The sequence below is a fragment of the Ostrea edulis genome, chromosome 5 (genome assembly GCF_947568905.1).
Source record: "Ostrea edulis chromosome 5, xbOstEdul1.1, whole genome shotgun sequence".
NCBI classification, from domain to species: Eukaryota; Metazoa; Mollusca; class Bivalvia; order Ostreida; family Ostreidae; genus Ostrea; species Ostrea edulis.
Window position 1 is genome coordinate 25,274,121 of NC_079168.1, and position 17,997 is coordinate 25,292,117.

The window sequence follows — 17,997 nt, forward strand, 5'->3', positions numbered from 1 at the left end:
AGAAATAATTCATTTTAATTATATACTTTATATCAAGTGCTTCACGTATATACACGTTTTGGTTGTTTGATGCCCAGGAGTCTAGCATTTTCACTGCATGAATAATTAGCCACATCCTAGACCTGCCCAGTACCTCTAACCCAAGGGCCAAAAATTTCATAAAAATGGTAGAGGCTCCTTTCTTTAAAGTCTACTATATACTCAGTTTGGTAGTTTGAAATCCAGAAGTCAAGATTATTTTTTGTATTCCACCGCAACGTGGAAGGGAACATAGAAATACCGGTGTCCGTCCTTCCGTCCGTCCCACTTCACTCTGTGGATGCAACTCCTCAGAAACTGCTCAATGGATTTTGTTCATATTTTGTAGGATTGTTAGTCACCATGTGTAGTTGATCATATTGCGCCGTCATATTGATTCGACAATTTTTACAGGAGTTATGGAACATAGTTGAATTTGTACGTGCTACACTATAGGAACACTTTGTGGACGCCACTCCTCCGAAACCATTCAACGGATTTTGTTCATATTTTGTAGGATTGTTAGTCACCATATGTAGTTGATCATATTGTGCCGTCATTTTGATTCGCTAAATTTTACAGGAGTTATGGAACTTTGTTGAATTTGTACATGCTACACTATAGAAACACTTTGTGGACGCCACTTTTCCGAAACTGCTCAACGGATTTTGTTCAAATTTTGTAGGATTGTTAGTCACCATATGTAGTTGATCATATTGTGCCGTAATTTTGATTCGACAAATTTTAGTACAGGAGTTATGGGACTTTTGTGTTTCAACTTTTTTTGCAGCGGTGGGGGACATAGCTACGTGTAGCAATCTTGTATAAAGAAAAATTGTATTTTCACAATATGAAATCCTAGAACACCTGACCCAGGAGCCATGAATTTCACAATTTTGGTTGAGGACTCTTTTCTCACATTATCACCAGTGTGAGATTGACTTTACCCATGTAAGACAGCCATGTGAGATTTTTCTGTCTCACATTGCTACGATGTCATTTGATTGTGATGTCATATTTTCTTTGATTTACATTACACGGTGAAGTAAAATATTTTATATGTTTTTTTTTTAAATTTCAATGTGATATAGCTTTCTGGTGGACAACATTGGGTTTTTTAGTTTACATGTACATTAACAGTGTAAACCATTTTCGGGTACGCTCTTTCTGGCTGTTTTTGCATCAAAGTTCAAATGAGGATTTTGATGATTTTGAATTTTCTCGAAGCTCTTGAATTTATGCACAAAACTGTGGGTAAAATGTGAGGAAGATAATCCTTCATTATTTACTCGTATGGTATAGGGAAATTCCACCTCTGAAACAAGATTTACTGTCTAGGACGAGGCTTTGTGAATCTTGTTCCCTTGGTGGAATTTCCCTATCCCACATTTGTACTAATGAAGGATTCTATTAATCATTACTGACAGAGTAAGGTAATTAGTTTGGTTGATGTCCAGAAGCTAAGGAGTTTTTAAAAGAAATAATGCATTTGTAAGATTTACATGTAGGTCATAGAGCTTCATCTGACTCAGGCACCAAGAATTCACACTGTTGGTAGAAGCCCCCTTACTCATCATGACTATACCCACACAATTTGTGTGTCAGAGGCCCAGTGGTAAAGAAGTAGATATCAAAGATTGCCTGATTTTTATAGGTTATGGTCCCACCACTTAGCCCCCAGGGGAGCATGGGGACGACAAAATATTGGCCCTTTAGTATATGAGAAGTTGAAAATGTTCAAATGTTAACACACAGAAAGAATATACATTTAATGAAGTATTATTAACTTTTTTTCTAATCTATATGCTATACTTGTATATCAAATTTTTTCCCTATCAATCTGCAGGGTTTTCATGTTCTGCTAGACACACATGATGGATTTGGTGGAATTGCGGCCCAAACTTTACAACATTTACAAGACGAGTACTCGTCTAAAGCTGTTATGTCCTTTGGATTAACCCCAGCAAACCTCCCTGACGATGTATGTATCTTAATCTAAAATCTTTAATCCTTTGATACGCAAAATTCTAGAAAGACACTGAAATCTTTAACGCTACATTTGAAAAATGAATTTCATTTTTGAAAATGATGGCATGAATTATGATGCTTTATGCTTGCATACTTCAGGAAGCACGATAGCGTTTCATGAAAAGTATGAAGCATTGCTATTCATATCCTCAAGACATATTTTTGAAAATAAAATTTATTTCTTATACTGTATCTGAATTCTTCTTTCATTTCTGTCGGAGAATTGATATGTGATAGGTTTTTGCAAAATCATTATTACATTAAAAATTTGTGCATTATAGAAATATATCGTTTGGAGGAATTTTTTCACTGGGTAGATTATAAAAAATATGGTAAACAATTTGTTATTGAAAAGGTTTATATTTTCTATAAATAATCAATTATATCAATAATTACAAAAATATTGTCAAGGGCAATAACTCCTATGCTGGTGTATGTATTTCTCTATTGTATGTTTGTTATAGTAATACATTGATTTTCTTAATATCCACAATTAATTCATATATATTTATAAAGCAGCAATATTTTCAAACTTTTGAAATTAAAATTTAGTCATTTCAACAAGTTTTTTTTATGTATTTTCATAATTCTATGCCTTAACTAAAATGTGCAGTTTTCTTATGTTGATATAAACATTTGTTTTTGTATGTCTGACATCTTTAGAAATCTGGCAACATATATATTTGGGAGTTGAACTATGTTCAATCTCCCTGGGTCATCACGCACTTTTCTGCGCAGTAATTTGTATTGATTTGTATAGTGGTCGTCAGCGGGGGTTCTGTGTCAGCTGATTTACTCCTAGGTAAATCAACATAAACTTTTATAAACATCCGCCATTAAATAATCCATGTAACTTTTCTGAATTAATCTAATTTTGATAATTGACATGTAAATAAATGCAATGATATTGTATTCAAATCAATTTGAATACAAGATTTCGATCAAATTAATACTGATATACATAGAAAAATAAAAGATAAGGTTGAAAATTGTCGTTTGTAGCGCAGCGTCACCTATAAACATTGATAGGGAAACGAACGACAACTGCACACAAGCCCTATTGACACCGTGGCGCGAAATATCGAATATGGTGCGAAACCTTAGAAAATTTACAAGAAATAACTCTACAACATTGTGTATGTGTATATATTTGTGTTTTTTTTTTAATGTGATATAAAAAATGCTTGATGTTACATGTAGATTGAATTAAAACACGTCATTCCCAGTCAACAACTTTCGATTAGGATCGGAATACGAAATAAAATTTCTTATATCCGGTGGCAAAGTGAAACTGCTTCATGCTTCAAGTTATTGAATTACGTAGTAATTGCACGTTACACATTAGAGAACTGTTCCTTTTAATAAAGAAAGTCACAAAATAGATACAAAATGAGTGTACCTTATTCATTACTGTTACCGAGCTTTCGTCGACTATAATCTCGAAATGGCGTGTTTCGCTGCGCTTGATGACGGTAAGGTCCACATTTTCTACGTGAGTAGTGTGATATTTGTTTATGAATTTTTTGCGCATACATGGTATGTCTCGGCTAGGAATAATGGAAACTTTCTCACCTATGTATGTAAAGACATATTAATCTCTATTTTTAAAAATGTAGAACACTTTTATCAAATGACAATGTTTGAAAACGCTTAGAGCCCCGATGTCAGAATTTCCTTTTCCAAGACATCAATATGTCAAATTCATTATCCTTTTTGAATAGTATGTACCATATTTTGTACCAGTTATCCATTTTGAATCCCCGATTACAATGGGATTTTGCTGCACTCTGTAATGTTTGAGTGGATGTCATGAGTGTGTGTCAAACAGAAATTTTAAGAGCATGGAATAAGGTGCTGCCATGTATTACTTCACTATCAAAGTTTAACCCAGTTGCCACAATGTTGAATTTATGCTGCAAAAAGGATTGGAAATTGCTATGGTCAAAACACATTGTTTATTTGTCTACAGATGAAAGAGACATGAGGATTCTCCCTCACAAACTGAAAAAAAAAATAGTTATGGATCTTGTACATGTATAGTTTATTAATCACTATAGATTTCCAGCATCACAAGTCTGATTCCACTATATGCTTTCCATACTGTCAGGTTCATTCACCCCCTGTTTGAGCCAAAGTATAATATCCCAAATACCTTGGCAATAAATAACATTATTTGACTAGTGTTTCATTTTTAACGGAGTTGCGATGAAGTCGAACTCGGCTTATGATCTGATGAAGTGCCTTTGGGCGGGCAGGCGGGCACGCATCAACATTTCATTTCCGCACCATAGCTCTTGAGCAAATTATAGGATCTCATTCAAACTTAGATGGATTGTCACCCTCAGTAAGATGAGGAAGCCTATCGATTCTGGGGTCACTAGGTCAAAGGTCAAGGTCACTGGCTATAAATAGACTGAAATTTGGAGAAAATTTTGCTTTCTGCACTATAATTTTTTAACAAATTATAGGATCTCAATTAAACTTAGATGGATCATCGCCCTTGATGAGACAAAGAAGCCTATTGATTTTGGTCAAGGGTTAAAGGTCAAGGTCACAAAGGATTTAAGTCGGCTGAAATTTAAGTACGCAAAATTTTGCTCCCTGCTTGATAATTCTTGAAAACTTTTCTGCCGGTTCCCTCTATGCCCATTCCTTGCGCAACTCAGCTTGTGCATTTCCGATGCCCGACAATTTTTAATTTTTTTTGCATTTCATTTATTTTGAGTTATTATACAATTATTTACCATTCCATTGATCCTCTACAGGACTGTAGTATACTCAGGTGACAGTTTAGCATATTGGACTACCTTTTCAAGTAATGAATCCTTAGAATTAGCTATAACTAGGATTAAACTTGAATGTATATATACAGGGGAAAAACTTCTTCATAACTGCAAGGCATTGATAACCATATTGATTTGAATGTTTGGGCCATAATATGTGGTCACATTTTTCATGAGAATATAAAGGGGTGAAATTCTAGAAAACAACAACACGACTTCAGTTACTCGAGGAGCGTTGTGGCCCATGGGCCTTCCATTATCCATGTTTGCTGTTGTAACGCTTTGAAAAACAACAACAGTTGATTTGTATCTAAAATCATGATAATATTCAGTCATTTATCCCCCTACCCTTCCAGTACTATCTTTTCTAACTGAATTTCCACAATGTTCAACTCCCACGAGTACTTTAAGTACTTTGATTTCTTTAGATATTGATTTAATCAATGAAGTGAAAATCAATATAACATTTATACTTTGAACCAATCATTTGATAAGTCCCATGAGTGTGGAGCTACCTTGAAATAAACGTTCTATGTTTATCAAGATTCGTATGCACATCGATCACATTCAGACAAAATGGCTGTCATTTCAGTTGGTAAAGATATCAAAGGCAAAAACATGAAAAATGGAAATATTTTTCAATGGACTCATTTTCACAAAGTACATAAAAAATCTATTCCTCGTGTTTATATATGGAGATGATAATTAGCTGTAATTGTAAGTCAAATGACATATCTATAGTAGTATACATGTACATATATATATATTATATACATATTTTTAGACTCCAGTTAGAAGAGCTAACAGGATTCTGAACTCGGCTCTAAGTTATCACACAAGTTTTACCCAGAGTTCCCAGTTTTTCCCACTATCCTTAGCGAATAGTTTGTGGAAAACCATTGGAGACTATGCAGACTTCCCGCAGCTAGATTACAAGGTACCGGGTACTTGTTTGATAGCATGAAATTATCTATAATGTCAGGGTATACATTATGTGCATGCAGATGGGAAGACATGTCGTTATGAAATGTTAAAAAATCCTACAAGGAATTAATGAATATTTTATATGTAAATTGATATTTAAAGTTATAAAAAAAAAAGAAATGCATGGAATTGATGAGTATTTTATAATCGATACATGTATTTGCAGTTATAAAAAAGAAATGCCTGGAATTGATGAGTATTTCATAATCGATATTTACAGCTGATGGATTACCACACTAGTGCTATTTTAGCAGCTACGCTAGACACAGCCACATTACCCTACAGAACAGTTAATCCAATCCACATGTGTGATATAGCAAACAGCTTCCAGAGTCATGGCAAAAAGGTAACTACTGGTAGCTCTAAATCTGATTAAAATCAAATCTTCTCAAACAGTTACACTGGAGAAGGATCTGACAGCATTGCGTTTGAGGTCATGTTATTTCACCTTTCACATTTGACCAATCAAATGATGGTTTTCGCTAAGATGAAAATTTTGCTGTTATATTGGAACTGAGAAGCACAGGAGAATAATGGAAGAAGATGGTGGTGGCCATGAGCGATGTTAGAACACCACAGAAATTATATTTTAATGATATATAGTATCTAAGATCTTCCTTTGCTCTTCCTTTAACGCTGATATTTGGAATTTGTTTAAAATTTTCATTGATCGAAGATGGCAGTGGCCATGAGTGATGTTAAAACAGACAATATAATTCAACGGTAATGGATGTATAGTATCTAAGACCTTCTATTGCTCTTCTTTTAATGCTGATATTTGGAATTTGTTTTAACTTTTCATGGATCGATGCCATTTTTGTGAACTTACAATCCGAATATGCTTCAGTAAAACAATTCCTGATTAGTCCTTGATTCTTTGTCAAGCTATTGTAATTGGTCGAATATTTATTGAATTATTCATGAGACTGGGGTCAATAACATGACCTCGAATGCAATGCTGTCAGTAACGGTTTTTAAGGATTTTAATTAGGTTGTAACAACAGTAACAATAAACAAAAAACTAACTCATCTTTCGTTAGATTTTGTCAGTTGTATGGCATCACTGCTTGCCACAGGTATGGGAAACCAACCATAACTAACAAAAGCAATACATCAAATAATATGAACGGATCTAAATGACAGCCTCAAACATTCTAATTTTTTGTGTAATAGTTAGAGAGGATCTGATTTTAATTAGATTGGGTAGCTCCCAGTGCCCAAGACTTTGATCTCTCTTAGTCGATTGATTGATTGAATATTGTTTAACATCCCTCTCGAGAATATTTCACTCACATGGAGATGTCACCACTGCCGGTGAGGGGCTGCAAAATTTCGGTGAGGGCCTTTGAGCAGGGAGGGATCTTTATCGTGCCACACCTGCTGTGACACGGGACCTCGGTTTTTGCGGTCTCATCTGAAAGACTGCCCCATTTAGTCGCCTTCTACAACAAGCAAGGGGTACTGAGGACCTATTCTAACCTGGATCCCCACGGGAAGCTAGGTCTGGAGCATGCATGTTTTAAGAACACATCTTGTTTCACACTGCAACAGAATATTAGAATTTAGCTTAGATATGCAGATCTGAACAGGAAAATCATTATAGATTTTGCAGCCCTTAGGGCTAGTGTTACTGTTAACTAATATTCAGGTGGCCAATAAGACCTCTTGTTTTGTAAACATTGTGGTTTCATATCTAATGTAAATGCGTGTGCAGGTTGGATCTGTAAGTGCAGCCTTACCTATGATGTTGGAGACAGAGTCAAACTTTGTGGACATGGTTCAGGGCTTAGAGGGCACCTTGCCCTGGCTGTCCATTACGCCCCATTGTCTTAATCAGGCAAACCCGTACATGCAGTCTGTGGTAGTTAGAGGTATCCCAGAAAACATGCCAAGAAGGTAAGTCTCAAAATGAATAAAGCAAAGGGAGATAACTATTGCATATATGAAAATATCCAAACATGTAAAAAGAAAATGATGATTGTACATATGTAAGGACTAAAGATTTTGATTTAAGATAAATGCAAATGAATTTAAAAGATGCTCCCTGAAAAATTTCAGGAGAGCATCACTGTAATAGCTGTCATGTCTGTCCGTCCGTCTGTTGTCTCTCAGTCCGTCTGTCTGTCACAAAATCTAGGGAACGCTTCTCCTCCTATATGTCTTTACGGATAGAAATTAAATTTTGTTCAATGTTTCATTGCCATTTGTAGATGTGCATATTGGTGGGACAGAAGGATCCAATCATTTTCCTAAAAGTTATAGTGGATCTAAGAGGGGTGGAGGATGTAAAATAACTTGTGACCACTTCTCCTCCTATATGGCTTATCTGATAGATCTGAAACTTTGTACAATGCTTCACTGCCATTTGTAGATACATGTATATATTATTGGGACAGGAGGATCCAATTATTTTCCTAAAAGTTATAGGGGATCTAAGAGGAGTTAAATAGCTTGAGAACGCTTCTCCTTCTATATGGCTATCCGATAGACTTGAAATTTTGTACAATACTTCAATGCCATTCATTTTGCAGATGTGCATAGTGTAGGGACAGGATGATTCAATTATTATCTTTAAAGTTATAGTGGATCTTTCCAGGAGGTTTCATTTGGAACACTTCCAATTTGGGTAGCTGGGGAGCCATTTGTTTTTCATAAAAACAATCTCTAGTTTATTGTGAGTTTTTATATGCCCTTGTTTTGAGGGGTGTATTATGGTATAGGTTTCTCCCATCTGTCTGTAAGCTTTTCCGTGTCTTGGTCATAACTTTCTTGGGGAAAACTGTATATTGAACCAAAAATAGTTCCCTGTGGCCTCTTTCTGAAAATAATCATATCCATATACCTGTATATCCATATTACATCTTTCACACTGAGACCTAGGATCATGAAACATTGTCAGTTGATGCTGTGATCTTCAGGAATTTTTCGGTTATACATCCTCAGGTCATGTTCACATCAACATGCCTTGTGCTGAGGGGAAGGAGTGTCATGAACAAAACGTTGGTCTCTGTGGTCTTATTTTGATATTTCATGGTTATACATTTCATGTGTAGATCAGATCTTTCATGCTGTGAAGCCCATGATTATATATCACACTTGGTCAGTTGAGGAGGGGGGGGGGGGGGGGGGTATGTCATGATCCAAAAATAGTTCTCTGTAGCCTCCTTCTGGAATTTTGTGACTATCCATACGCAAATCATGAGTCATATGAAGCCTAGGACTACATTGTATCAAATGAAATTTGGTCTGTTGATACACTCATTTCTTTCCTTTTTTTTGGGGGGGGGGGGGATGTTGTGGCCCAAGAGTAAATGACTGTGGCTTCATTTGGAATTTTGATTGCTTTTTATTGTATTGCAGCCCAAGAGGCCTCTACAGTTCCTGTCGATCAGTTAATGACACCTTACAAGTTTATCTCACAGAGAATTTCATATCCGGTCTCAGGTTAGTTACATTACAAGAGGTACATTTACATGTCTCAGGTTAGTTACATTACAAGAGGTACATTTACATGTCTCAGGTTAGTTACATTACAAGAGGTACATTTACATGTCTCAGGTTAGTTACATTACAAGAGGTACATTTACATGTCTTAGGTTAGTAAGGCCAGTTTTTTTTTATTTTTTGGTTTAATGATTTTTTTTCTTCTTCAAAAATTAGGCTCGGTCTGGAGAAATAAAAATCAGATACAGATTTTTAATATTTATCATTGTTTTATTTTTAATGAAACATCAACATCATTTCGTGATTTGGTTGAAAGGCATGGTTTATCTCGAAGAAAAAAGATTTCAGATTTTCGACAATGTTTTTCTGTTTATCCCAAACTAACGAAGGTTGAAACATTACCACTATCAATTATACAACTATTAATACATAATGCAGTGTATATTTGTAAATATCACTGCATTTCTCATCTATGTAAACAGCAAGAACATTGCCAATTGATGAGAAATATTTATTTTTAGCTCACATGAGCCAAAGGCTCAAGTGAGCTTTTCTGATTGAAATTCGTCCGTTGTCCGCCGTCGTTAACGTTTCATTTTTACATGTACATCTTCTTCAGAACCACTGGGCCAATTTCAACCACACTTGGCACAGATCATCCTTTGGTGAAGGAGATTCAAATTGGTTCAAATGAAGGGTCATGTCCCTTTCAAAGGGGAGATGATCACAAAAATAGGATTGGGTCATTTAAAAATTTTCTTTTTTATATGGCATGTTGGATAGAATGGACGGAATTAAAAGAAGTAGGAATTTGCATTTCATTTTTTTTTTCTGTAAACCAAGAAATAAAAATACTGTGGCCTTACATTATAAGAGGTTCATATATATACCCTGCGTTAATTAGGATAGTTACATTACAAGAAGTTCATGTATATACCCTGTGTTAATTAGGATAGTTACATTACAAGAAGTTCATGTATATACCCTTTGTTAATTAGGATAGTTGCATTACAAGAAGTTCATGTATATACCCTGTGTTAATTAGGATAGTTACATTACAGAAGTTCATGTATTCTCCCTAGTTACATAACAAGCGGTTCATGTATATCTGAATTTTACAAATACAAATAAGATAGACCTCAATAATACAAACAGCAATTTGAAATGTTCTTCAAATATGAAGGTATATGTACATACAGCAAACTTCATTAATATCTCGAACTTGACAGTATAGAAAAAATATTCAAGATATTTTCAAGATATCCAAGGGTTTGAGCTATTGAAAAAAAAAATACGTAAAGAAAATGTAGATGGAAATATGAACTCATTTCAACATATCATATTGTTCAACTGTACTTTAATTGTGTGAAATGTTGACCAAATTGAACAACAATTTTTATCCCTCATGACTTTGATATTTTGCATATCTAAAACTTCTATTCTTCAAACTTTAATGTGTTGTAGTGCTGGAACAGTGATAAAAAGTCCTGCTAAAGTAAGCACCCCATTTCCACACATCTTCAAAAAAAGTATCAACAGAAATGGATTTTTATCAACAAATCAGAGACTGCCGTTTGAAGGTATGCTTCATAGTTATGAATAATGCTCAGAAAGGTAGCAAAACTTTCTCATTTCTGATGTAACCACATTTTACTTTTAATATCAGTCTTTCCAAAGGAAAACCATTTTTTTTTTATACAAAGGCTCAAAGTGTACGAAATATTGTTATTAAGTACAAGTTGATTACACTTTGTAGACACTGTCCCATGGCCTATCCAATGAGTTAAAAGCTATCATTGTCTTTTAAGTAAGCTGAAACTGTTACTGGAAATATAAACATGATGTAAGGATACATGCATTTTCCAGGTGTTTGACAGTCCCTATGATGTAAGAGTACATGCATTTTTCAGGTGTTGACACAGTCCCTATGATGACCAGTATGCAGTCCAGTCCTGACTGTGCACAGTTATTGAATACCTTGTACACAGAGGCCAAGAAACTGAACATCAGAAAGCACACACGGTACTTAGAGTCCGGCCTGGAGGAGGACGAGTTTCAGGATATGCTTCAGGAATTGGCAGCCCAGGAAAAATGTTACAAACCGAACAGTGATATGGGATGACATCCTGGAAAGACAATGGAAATAATCAACCTGTCATTTCTGTTCACTACAAAACTTGGGCATTGCCACATCAGGAGTTGCAGACACTCTGTATGCATATAAAACATTTGCTTGAAATGCATCCTAAAATGTTTACATTTCCAATGTTTTCACAAATTGTAATGATAACCATTTTCTCATGAATGTGCTGTAAATGTAAACAAAGTGTATTTGAGTATAGTAACATCTATTTTAATGGATTGGAAATCTGACAAAAATTAAAGTAGAATTTAAGTATCAGAAATATATCATTTTTGAAATTACTCGAGAATATGAACCTGGATACTTCACACGGGCATATACTTTTCATGACGAGCTTAACATGAAGTGTGCGGGCATGAAGTGTTGCAGTTCATACCCTCATATATTTTATTTCTGCATAACTCATTTACATGTTGTTGGAATTCATGCAGTGTGAAGTGACTTTATTTTCATGTAAATTTAAAATAAAAGCTTGAACAAAGGAATTATTTTTATTCAAATTTTTGTCATTTATTACTCAGATTAAGTTTCTATTGGGACAAGCTTTTAGCTATGAATACATTTTCTTTGTTTATTACTTGTTTAATTCTTTTTCTTTATATAACAGTTTTCGTTGTTTTTTTATACCTCATGCAAACAAAGTTTACGGGGGTAGACTGGAATCTGTCCGTCCATCTGTAGACTTAATTCTTTTTCAAAGTAGATCTTTAAAACCAAGGAACATATTTGATTTAAACTTTTGTGTATATCTTATATGAATAAAACCTGCTGCTTAGATTTTTCAATATTCAAGGAAGTTATTGATATTTCTTTAAATTTTGAGAGGGAGGGTGTTATGTTGTCATTGTCCAGAGTATGTCATAAAAACCATTTATTGAAAAAAAACAAATTCCCTATTTACCACTATCCAAAGTGCCCTGTGTGGGTATTAGGGCCATAGGGTCAGTTCTAGACCATATAAAGTCAAGTGAACAACAATATACTTTTTGCCCATGAAGGTAGAGAATAGTGTACCTTTCTACAAAATTACTTTACATCAAGAAAACTGTATTTTTCACAAATTCACAACATCTCAGGCTTGTATGAAATATATGTGAAACCACAAGAGTCAGTTCAAATCAGGAAGAATTTTTTTGTGTTCATTTTTGTATATACACATGCTGTAGTCTCTCCATTTAGTACCTCTGCCCCTATAAAATCTCCCTTGGACTACTTTATATACGGGATATCGGAACTAAATTTTTATGGAACTCTTCATAAAAAGAAGTTAGAAATTAAGCCCCCACCCCACCCCCCTTTGTATTGACTGATGCTACCTTGTACAGAAGCTGTATTTGAAACTCTTTTTAAAACTACTTTGCAATAATTCAGTAATTTTGACAAGAGTTATCCAACTTTAGAAAGGAAAGTATTTAAAGCACATCTGAATTTGATTTTGCTTTTCTGTTTAGCTTTGAAGTGGTGGTTAAAAAATCACACCCCAAGACAATCAACAGAGATAAAAATTAACCGCCCCTTTTTCATAATTCTCTTGGCATTAGGGGTGCTATATAGGAAGACTACACACTCAATGGAGCAGTTTTTCTTTTAACACCGAGTTTTGGAAATGTCATGTATGATTTGTATCATACCCGATTCCTTGAAATAAGAGGTTAACACAGCAGGTTTTGAATCCTTGTTCTATGCACCCATTTTGCATCACTTCATAGCATGCCAAAAGCCGACTGACCACAGATTCTTAATGGTGTAATTGTTCCAAGCTTTCTATAGACTCAGATTTTAAATTATTTATTAATCTTAAAATGTGCCAAATTGTTTCCATGTGCTTGTTTATTAAAACAAAGGAAAGATGCACCATATGTTGTTGTTTTTTTCACCAGAAACAAACATCCCCTCAATGATTAGAAACTCTGGATATATTGTTATTCCAAAACCAATCCACAACTATATTGTATTTAACCACTGGTCCATCCTGGATAAGCATGATGATCAGTTTTAATTGCTGTCATTGTTTTTTCTTTCGTGTTTGCATTGGCATAATCTTAAGCTGTAGTCAGTATTGATTATAATGCACGTTTTTAACGCCTATACAATATTTCATCTGGTAACGCATCAATAGCACAAACAGAAAAATCCCAACATAGCGACATCCAGCTTGGCACCTCCAATAATGGCAACGTCTAAATTATACATTCAAAGGATTTTAATTGGCAAATTATTTTCATCATACAATAAATTTTCATCAGTGTGGAGTAAATTACTTGTGTACTATTAAACTATTTAGTTTTACAACTTGTTCAGTAGTTGGTTACTCAATTTAATATTTGCTTTACATCGGGTACATTTTCCCCCTACTTTGGCTCCTTCGTTCCTACTCCTAGGGGTCATGATGTGAACAACCTGGGGATGCTTACATGTATATTAATGAGCAATTATGGCCCTGATATTCTTGAGAATGATTTTTTTCCAATGATCTGCACGTAAAACTTTGATCCCCTGCAGTGGTCCCTCCCTACCTCAGAGCCGTCATTTGAAAAACTTATATCTACACTGTCAGTAAGTTCTCATGTATTTTAACTTTTCTGGCTGAAATTAGCCACATGGTTCTGGAGAACAAACCAATAAAGCAATCAGAAAAACTCATTTGAGCTCCAACTCCTGTGATCCAATAAGATTCAAAATTGACAGTATGGCAAACATGGACTCCTGAAAACGCCCGAGGTGGTGGTGTCTATATAAATATATATATATGAGGAGTAAACATTCCGTTGATCATCCACCAGCTGCAAGCCCCATTTCCTTGCAATACGCTTCAATCTACTCCTTTGTCACCCAGTTAATGTAAGAAAATATTTTAGCAAGTTGGTATCATAAAACTAATGAACATGAACCTCAGCAAGGTGTACAGAACTTGGGTCTTGCTGTATATCAGTTTTCCACATCATCAATTCAGCGCATGCAACACTGGTGTACAGAAAAAACATGACAAGTTGAGGCATCGCAATATACCGTTTATAAGAATATAATTTTCATACAATCCAAAAATTTGATTGCTGGGCCGTCACAAATTCCTCAAATATACTACATGCATGTATAATCGAAAGTTCTCCAGTCCCTCCTTTCAAGCACACTTTATATTTTTCCTAATCCAAAATAATTCCATCAATCTAGTAGTATTGTACAGTACTCCTTTCATATATTGCCAACTTTTATTCAAGACCCAATTTGGGCAATACAGCAGGTGCCAAACAAAGAATTCACCATTACTGACAATTCACCAAGCAGACAAATTCAATTCCGTAAATTATTTAGGCTTCCATTCTGTACCAACATTTTGACAATAAATCTAGTTTTAACCCAACCACCTTGTCCAGCCTGCCACACTTCACTGGACCAATTACCAACTTCAGTTGGGCATTTCACATAATTACTATTCAGTGCAAAACCTATTTTATTTGACAATTCTTTCATGAAAATCAGTGGTATATGGCACTATGTTGGGTTGGCATTCCAACAGAGGTGTGGGAGATACCAATAGTATATTAAGGGAGCACTGTATATTGTACCCGTCTCCAATATTTGTTTTAAATAAGACTATGTAAACTTGTCTATTCAATGCAGCAGTGCAAACCCATATATACATGGTACATGTATATAATATTTCATGTCACTATACCAGAAATTGTCAACCAATGAAATAAAGATAAAAATTCAGTTGCTAAAATTTTAATAACGAGGTTCAGATTTTAGTTCAGTGTAATAGAATACCAATAGTACAATTTGTTCATTTTGAAGTGTTCAATCAGAAATTTAAAACAATATTTCAACGTTGCAAAGTTCAAAATCCCCCTCGGAGACGCAACACCAAATGAAGCGTGGATTCTTTCTGAATATTGTAGTCGGACAAGGTACGGCCATCTTCCAGCTGTTTTCCAGCGAAGATCAATCTCTGCTGGTCTGGGGGAATTCCTTCCTTATCCTGAATCTTGGCTTTGACATTTTCAATAGTGTCTGATGGTTCGACCTCAAGGGTAATAGTTTTGCCAGTGAGGGTCTTGACGAAAATCTGCATACCTCCTCTCAGACGCAGGACAAGATGGAGAGTGGATTCTTTCTGAATATTGTAGTCAGATAAGGTACGACCATCTTCCAGTTGTTTTCCAGCGAAGATCAATCTCTGCTGATCTGGGGGAATTCCTTCCTTGTCTTGAATTTTAGCTTTCACATTTTCAATAGTGTCTGATGGTTCGACTTCCAAAGTGATCGTTTTTCCTGTGAGAGTCTTGACGAAAATCTGCATACCTCCTCTCAGACGCAGGACAAGATGGAGAGTGGATTCTTTCTGAATATTGTAGTCAGATAAGGTACGACCATCTTCCAGTTGTTTTCCAGCGAAGATCAATCTCTGCTGATCTGGGGGAATTCCTTCTTTGTCTTGAATTTTAGCTTTCACATTTTCAATAGTGTCTGATGGTTCGACTTCCAAAGTGATTGTTTTTCCTGTGAGAGTCTTGACGAAAATCTGCATACCTCCTCTCAGACGCAGGACTAGATGAAGAGTGGATTCTTTTTGAATATTGTAGTCGGACAAGGTACGACCATCTTCCAACTGTTTTCCAGCGAAGATCAATCTCTGCTGATCTGGGGGAATTCCTTCTTTGTCTTGAATTTTAGCTTTCACATTTTCAATAGTGTCTGATGGTTCGACTTCCAAGGTGATTGTTTTGCCCGTGAGAGTCTTGACGAAAATCTGCATACCTCCTCTCAGACGCAGGACTAGATGAAGAGTGGATTCTTTTTGAATATTGTAGTCGGACAAGGTACGGCCATCTTCCAGCTGTTTTCCAGCGAAGATCAATCTCTGCTGGTCTGGGGGGATTCCTTCCTTATCCTGAATCTTGGCCTTGACATTTTCAATGGTGTCTGATGGTTCAACCTCAAGGGTAATGGTTTTGCCAGTTAGAGTCTTGACGAAAATCTGCATACCTCCTCTCAGACGCAGGACAAGATGGAGTGTGGATTCCTTCTGAATATTGTAGTCGGACAAGGTACGGCCATCTTCCAGCTGTTTTCCGGCGAAGATCAATCTCTGCTGATCTGGGGGAATTCCTTCTTTGTCTTGAATTTTAGCTTTCACATTTTCAATAGTGTCTGATGGTTCGACTTCCAAGGTGATTGTTTTGCCCGTGAGAGTCTTGACGAAAATCTGCATACCTCCTCTCAGACGCAGGACAAGATGGAGAGTGGATTCCTTCTGAATATTGTAGTCGGACAAGGTACGGCCATCTTCCAGCTGTTTTCCGGCGAAGATCAATCTCTGCTGGTCTGGGGGAATTCCTTCCTTATCCTGAATTTTGGCCTTGACATTCTCAATAGTGTCTGATGGCTCTACCTCGAGAGTGATAGTCTTTCCTGTGAGTGTCTTCACGAAGATCTGCATGATTCTGAAGATGAAAAAATAGCAATCAGTAAAAAAAGACACCGATTTTTAAAAAAAAGAATACTTTTACTTTAACGTTAAACTTCCTTTCAATATTCAATGGCGGATTTCAAGGATGCTTTGTCATTCATAATGTAAAAACTCCCCAATAATCCGACAATTGCCCGTTTAACAATATATAAAATTGTAGGCCTAATAAACCCCTCGAAATTTATAAAATCTATTCAAAAAAAATGTATTCAATGTTCGTAATCAAAAATGAAAACAAATTCTTTCAAAATGGCGGGTTTCAATGTCTATGTAACTAAATATCCTTCCTTTTGATTACCTTCAATATGAAAATATAAAAACAAATGCCTTTTTTTCATAAACCTAAATACTTTTCTTCGTACTCGATAGTAAAGAAAATGAACAAATATTTCTTACCTTTGTTAAAGTAAATCTCGGTAACTAACGACTGACAACTTGCTTCCTTATCGATCGTCTTTGTTGCGTTCTGACGACATCCGGGATATTCAAGCAATATATAGCTTCTGATCATGTGACCCCACATTGTTATTTCATTGGTTTAGAAGTTTCTAGAATAATACCTGTCATTTCTAAAAATAAAATTAACCTGACTGACATCACAGTTGAGAAATTAGAATCACATGCAATACGTGGTGAAAGTATGAATTTAATATCAATTCAGCATTTTGTAAGAAATGTGTTAACCAGACACATATATTATATTTTCTATAGGCCTAGCTGTTTAATCACATGATTACTGTCATGCAGGGGTGGATCCAGAAAATTTTCATACACAAACACATCCTCTCGATCTGCCACCGACTTACGTACTAATTAGTGTGTTAGCATTGCGTTGCATAAATTTATAATGATCGTTGCTTCAGTGGGTAAGGGCATATACTACATGTACGATGTTAAACCCCCCCCCTTCATTTATTTTTAAGATAATAAGAAACCATGATTTAAAGTTCTGAGAACACGTTATATATTGAAATGTTGGATATATACAATGTATGTATAGCCCACTTGGTGTTTGTAACATTCTCGGCACTGACATGTGACTATTTGTAGACGTTTCTCGGTTATACGATGAGTACGTACAGTTTATTTTTATTAACGGACACCCTCCACGTACGTACTGCATGACT

General features: G+C 35.5%; 2 protein-coding genes across 2 annotated transcripts in view; one reads left to right on the forward strand and one right to left on the reverse strand.

The window, feature by feature from the left end:
• LOC125650052 (protein misato homolog 1-like) overlaps nt 1–11,885 on the forward strand; it is a 28,780-nt gene extending 16,895 nt beyond the window's left edge. The window contains exons 8-14 of the mRNA XM_048877990.2: nt 1,865–1,999; nt 5,614–5,766; nt 6,034–6,159; nt 7,528–7,709; nt 9,174–9,257; nt 10,722–10,837; nt 11,168–11,885. Of these exons, the coding sequence (XP_048733947.1) occupies nt 1,865–1,999; nt 5,614–5,766; nt 6,034–6,159; nt 7,528–7,709; nt 9,174–9,257; nt 10,722–10,837; nt 11,168–11,379 (1,008 nt within the window). The 3' untranslated portion in view covers nt 11,380–11,885. The remainder of the gene's footprint in view (nt 1–1,864; nt 2,000–5,613; nt 5,767–6,033; nt 6,160–7,527; nt 7,710–9,173; nt 9,258–10,721; nt 10,838–11,167) is intronic.
• A 3,225-nt stretch (nt 11,886–15,110) lies between these two features.
• On the reverse strand, nt 15,111–17,434 carry LOC125650051 (polyubiquitin-C). The gene is made up of 2 exons (XM_048877989.2): nt 17,267–17,434; nt 15,111–16,844 (listed from the first exon to the last, which is right to left on the reverse strand). The coding sequence occupies exon 2, from the start codon at nt 16,838–16,840 to the stop codon at nt 15,239–15,241; it is 1,602 nt and encodes a 533-aa protein (XP_048733946.2). The 5' UTR covers nt 16,841–16,844; nt 17,267–17,434; the 3' UTR covers nt 15,111–15,238.
• Nucleotides 17,435–17,997: the final 563 nt, after the last annotated feature.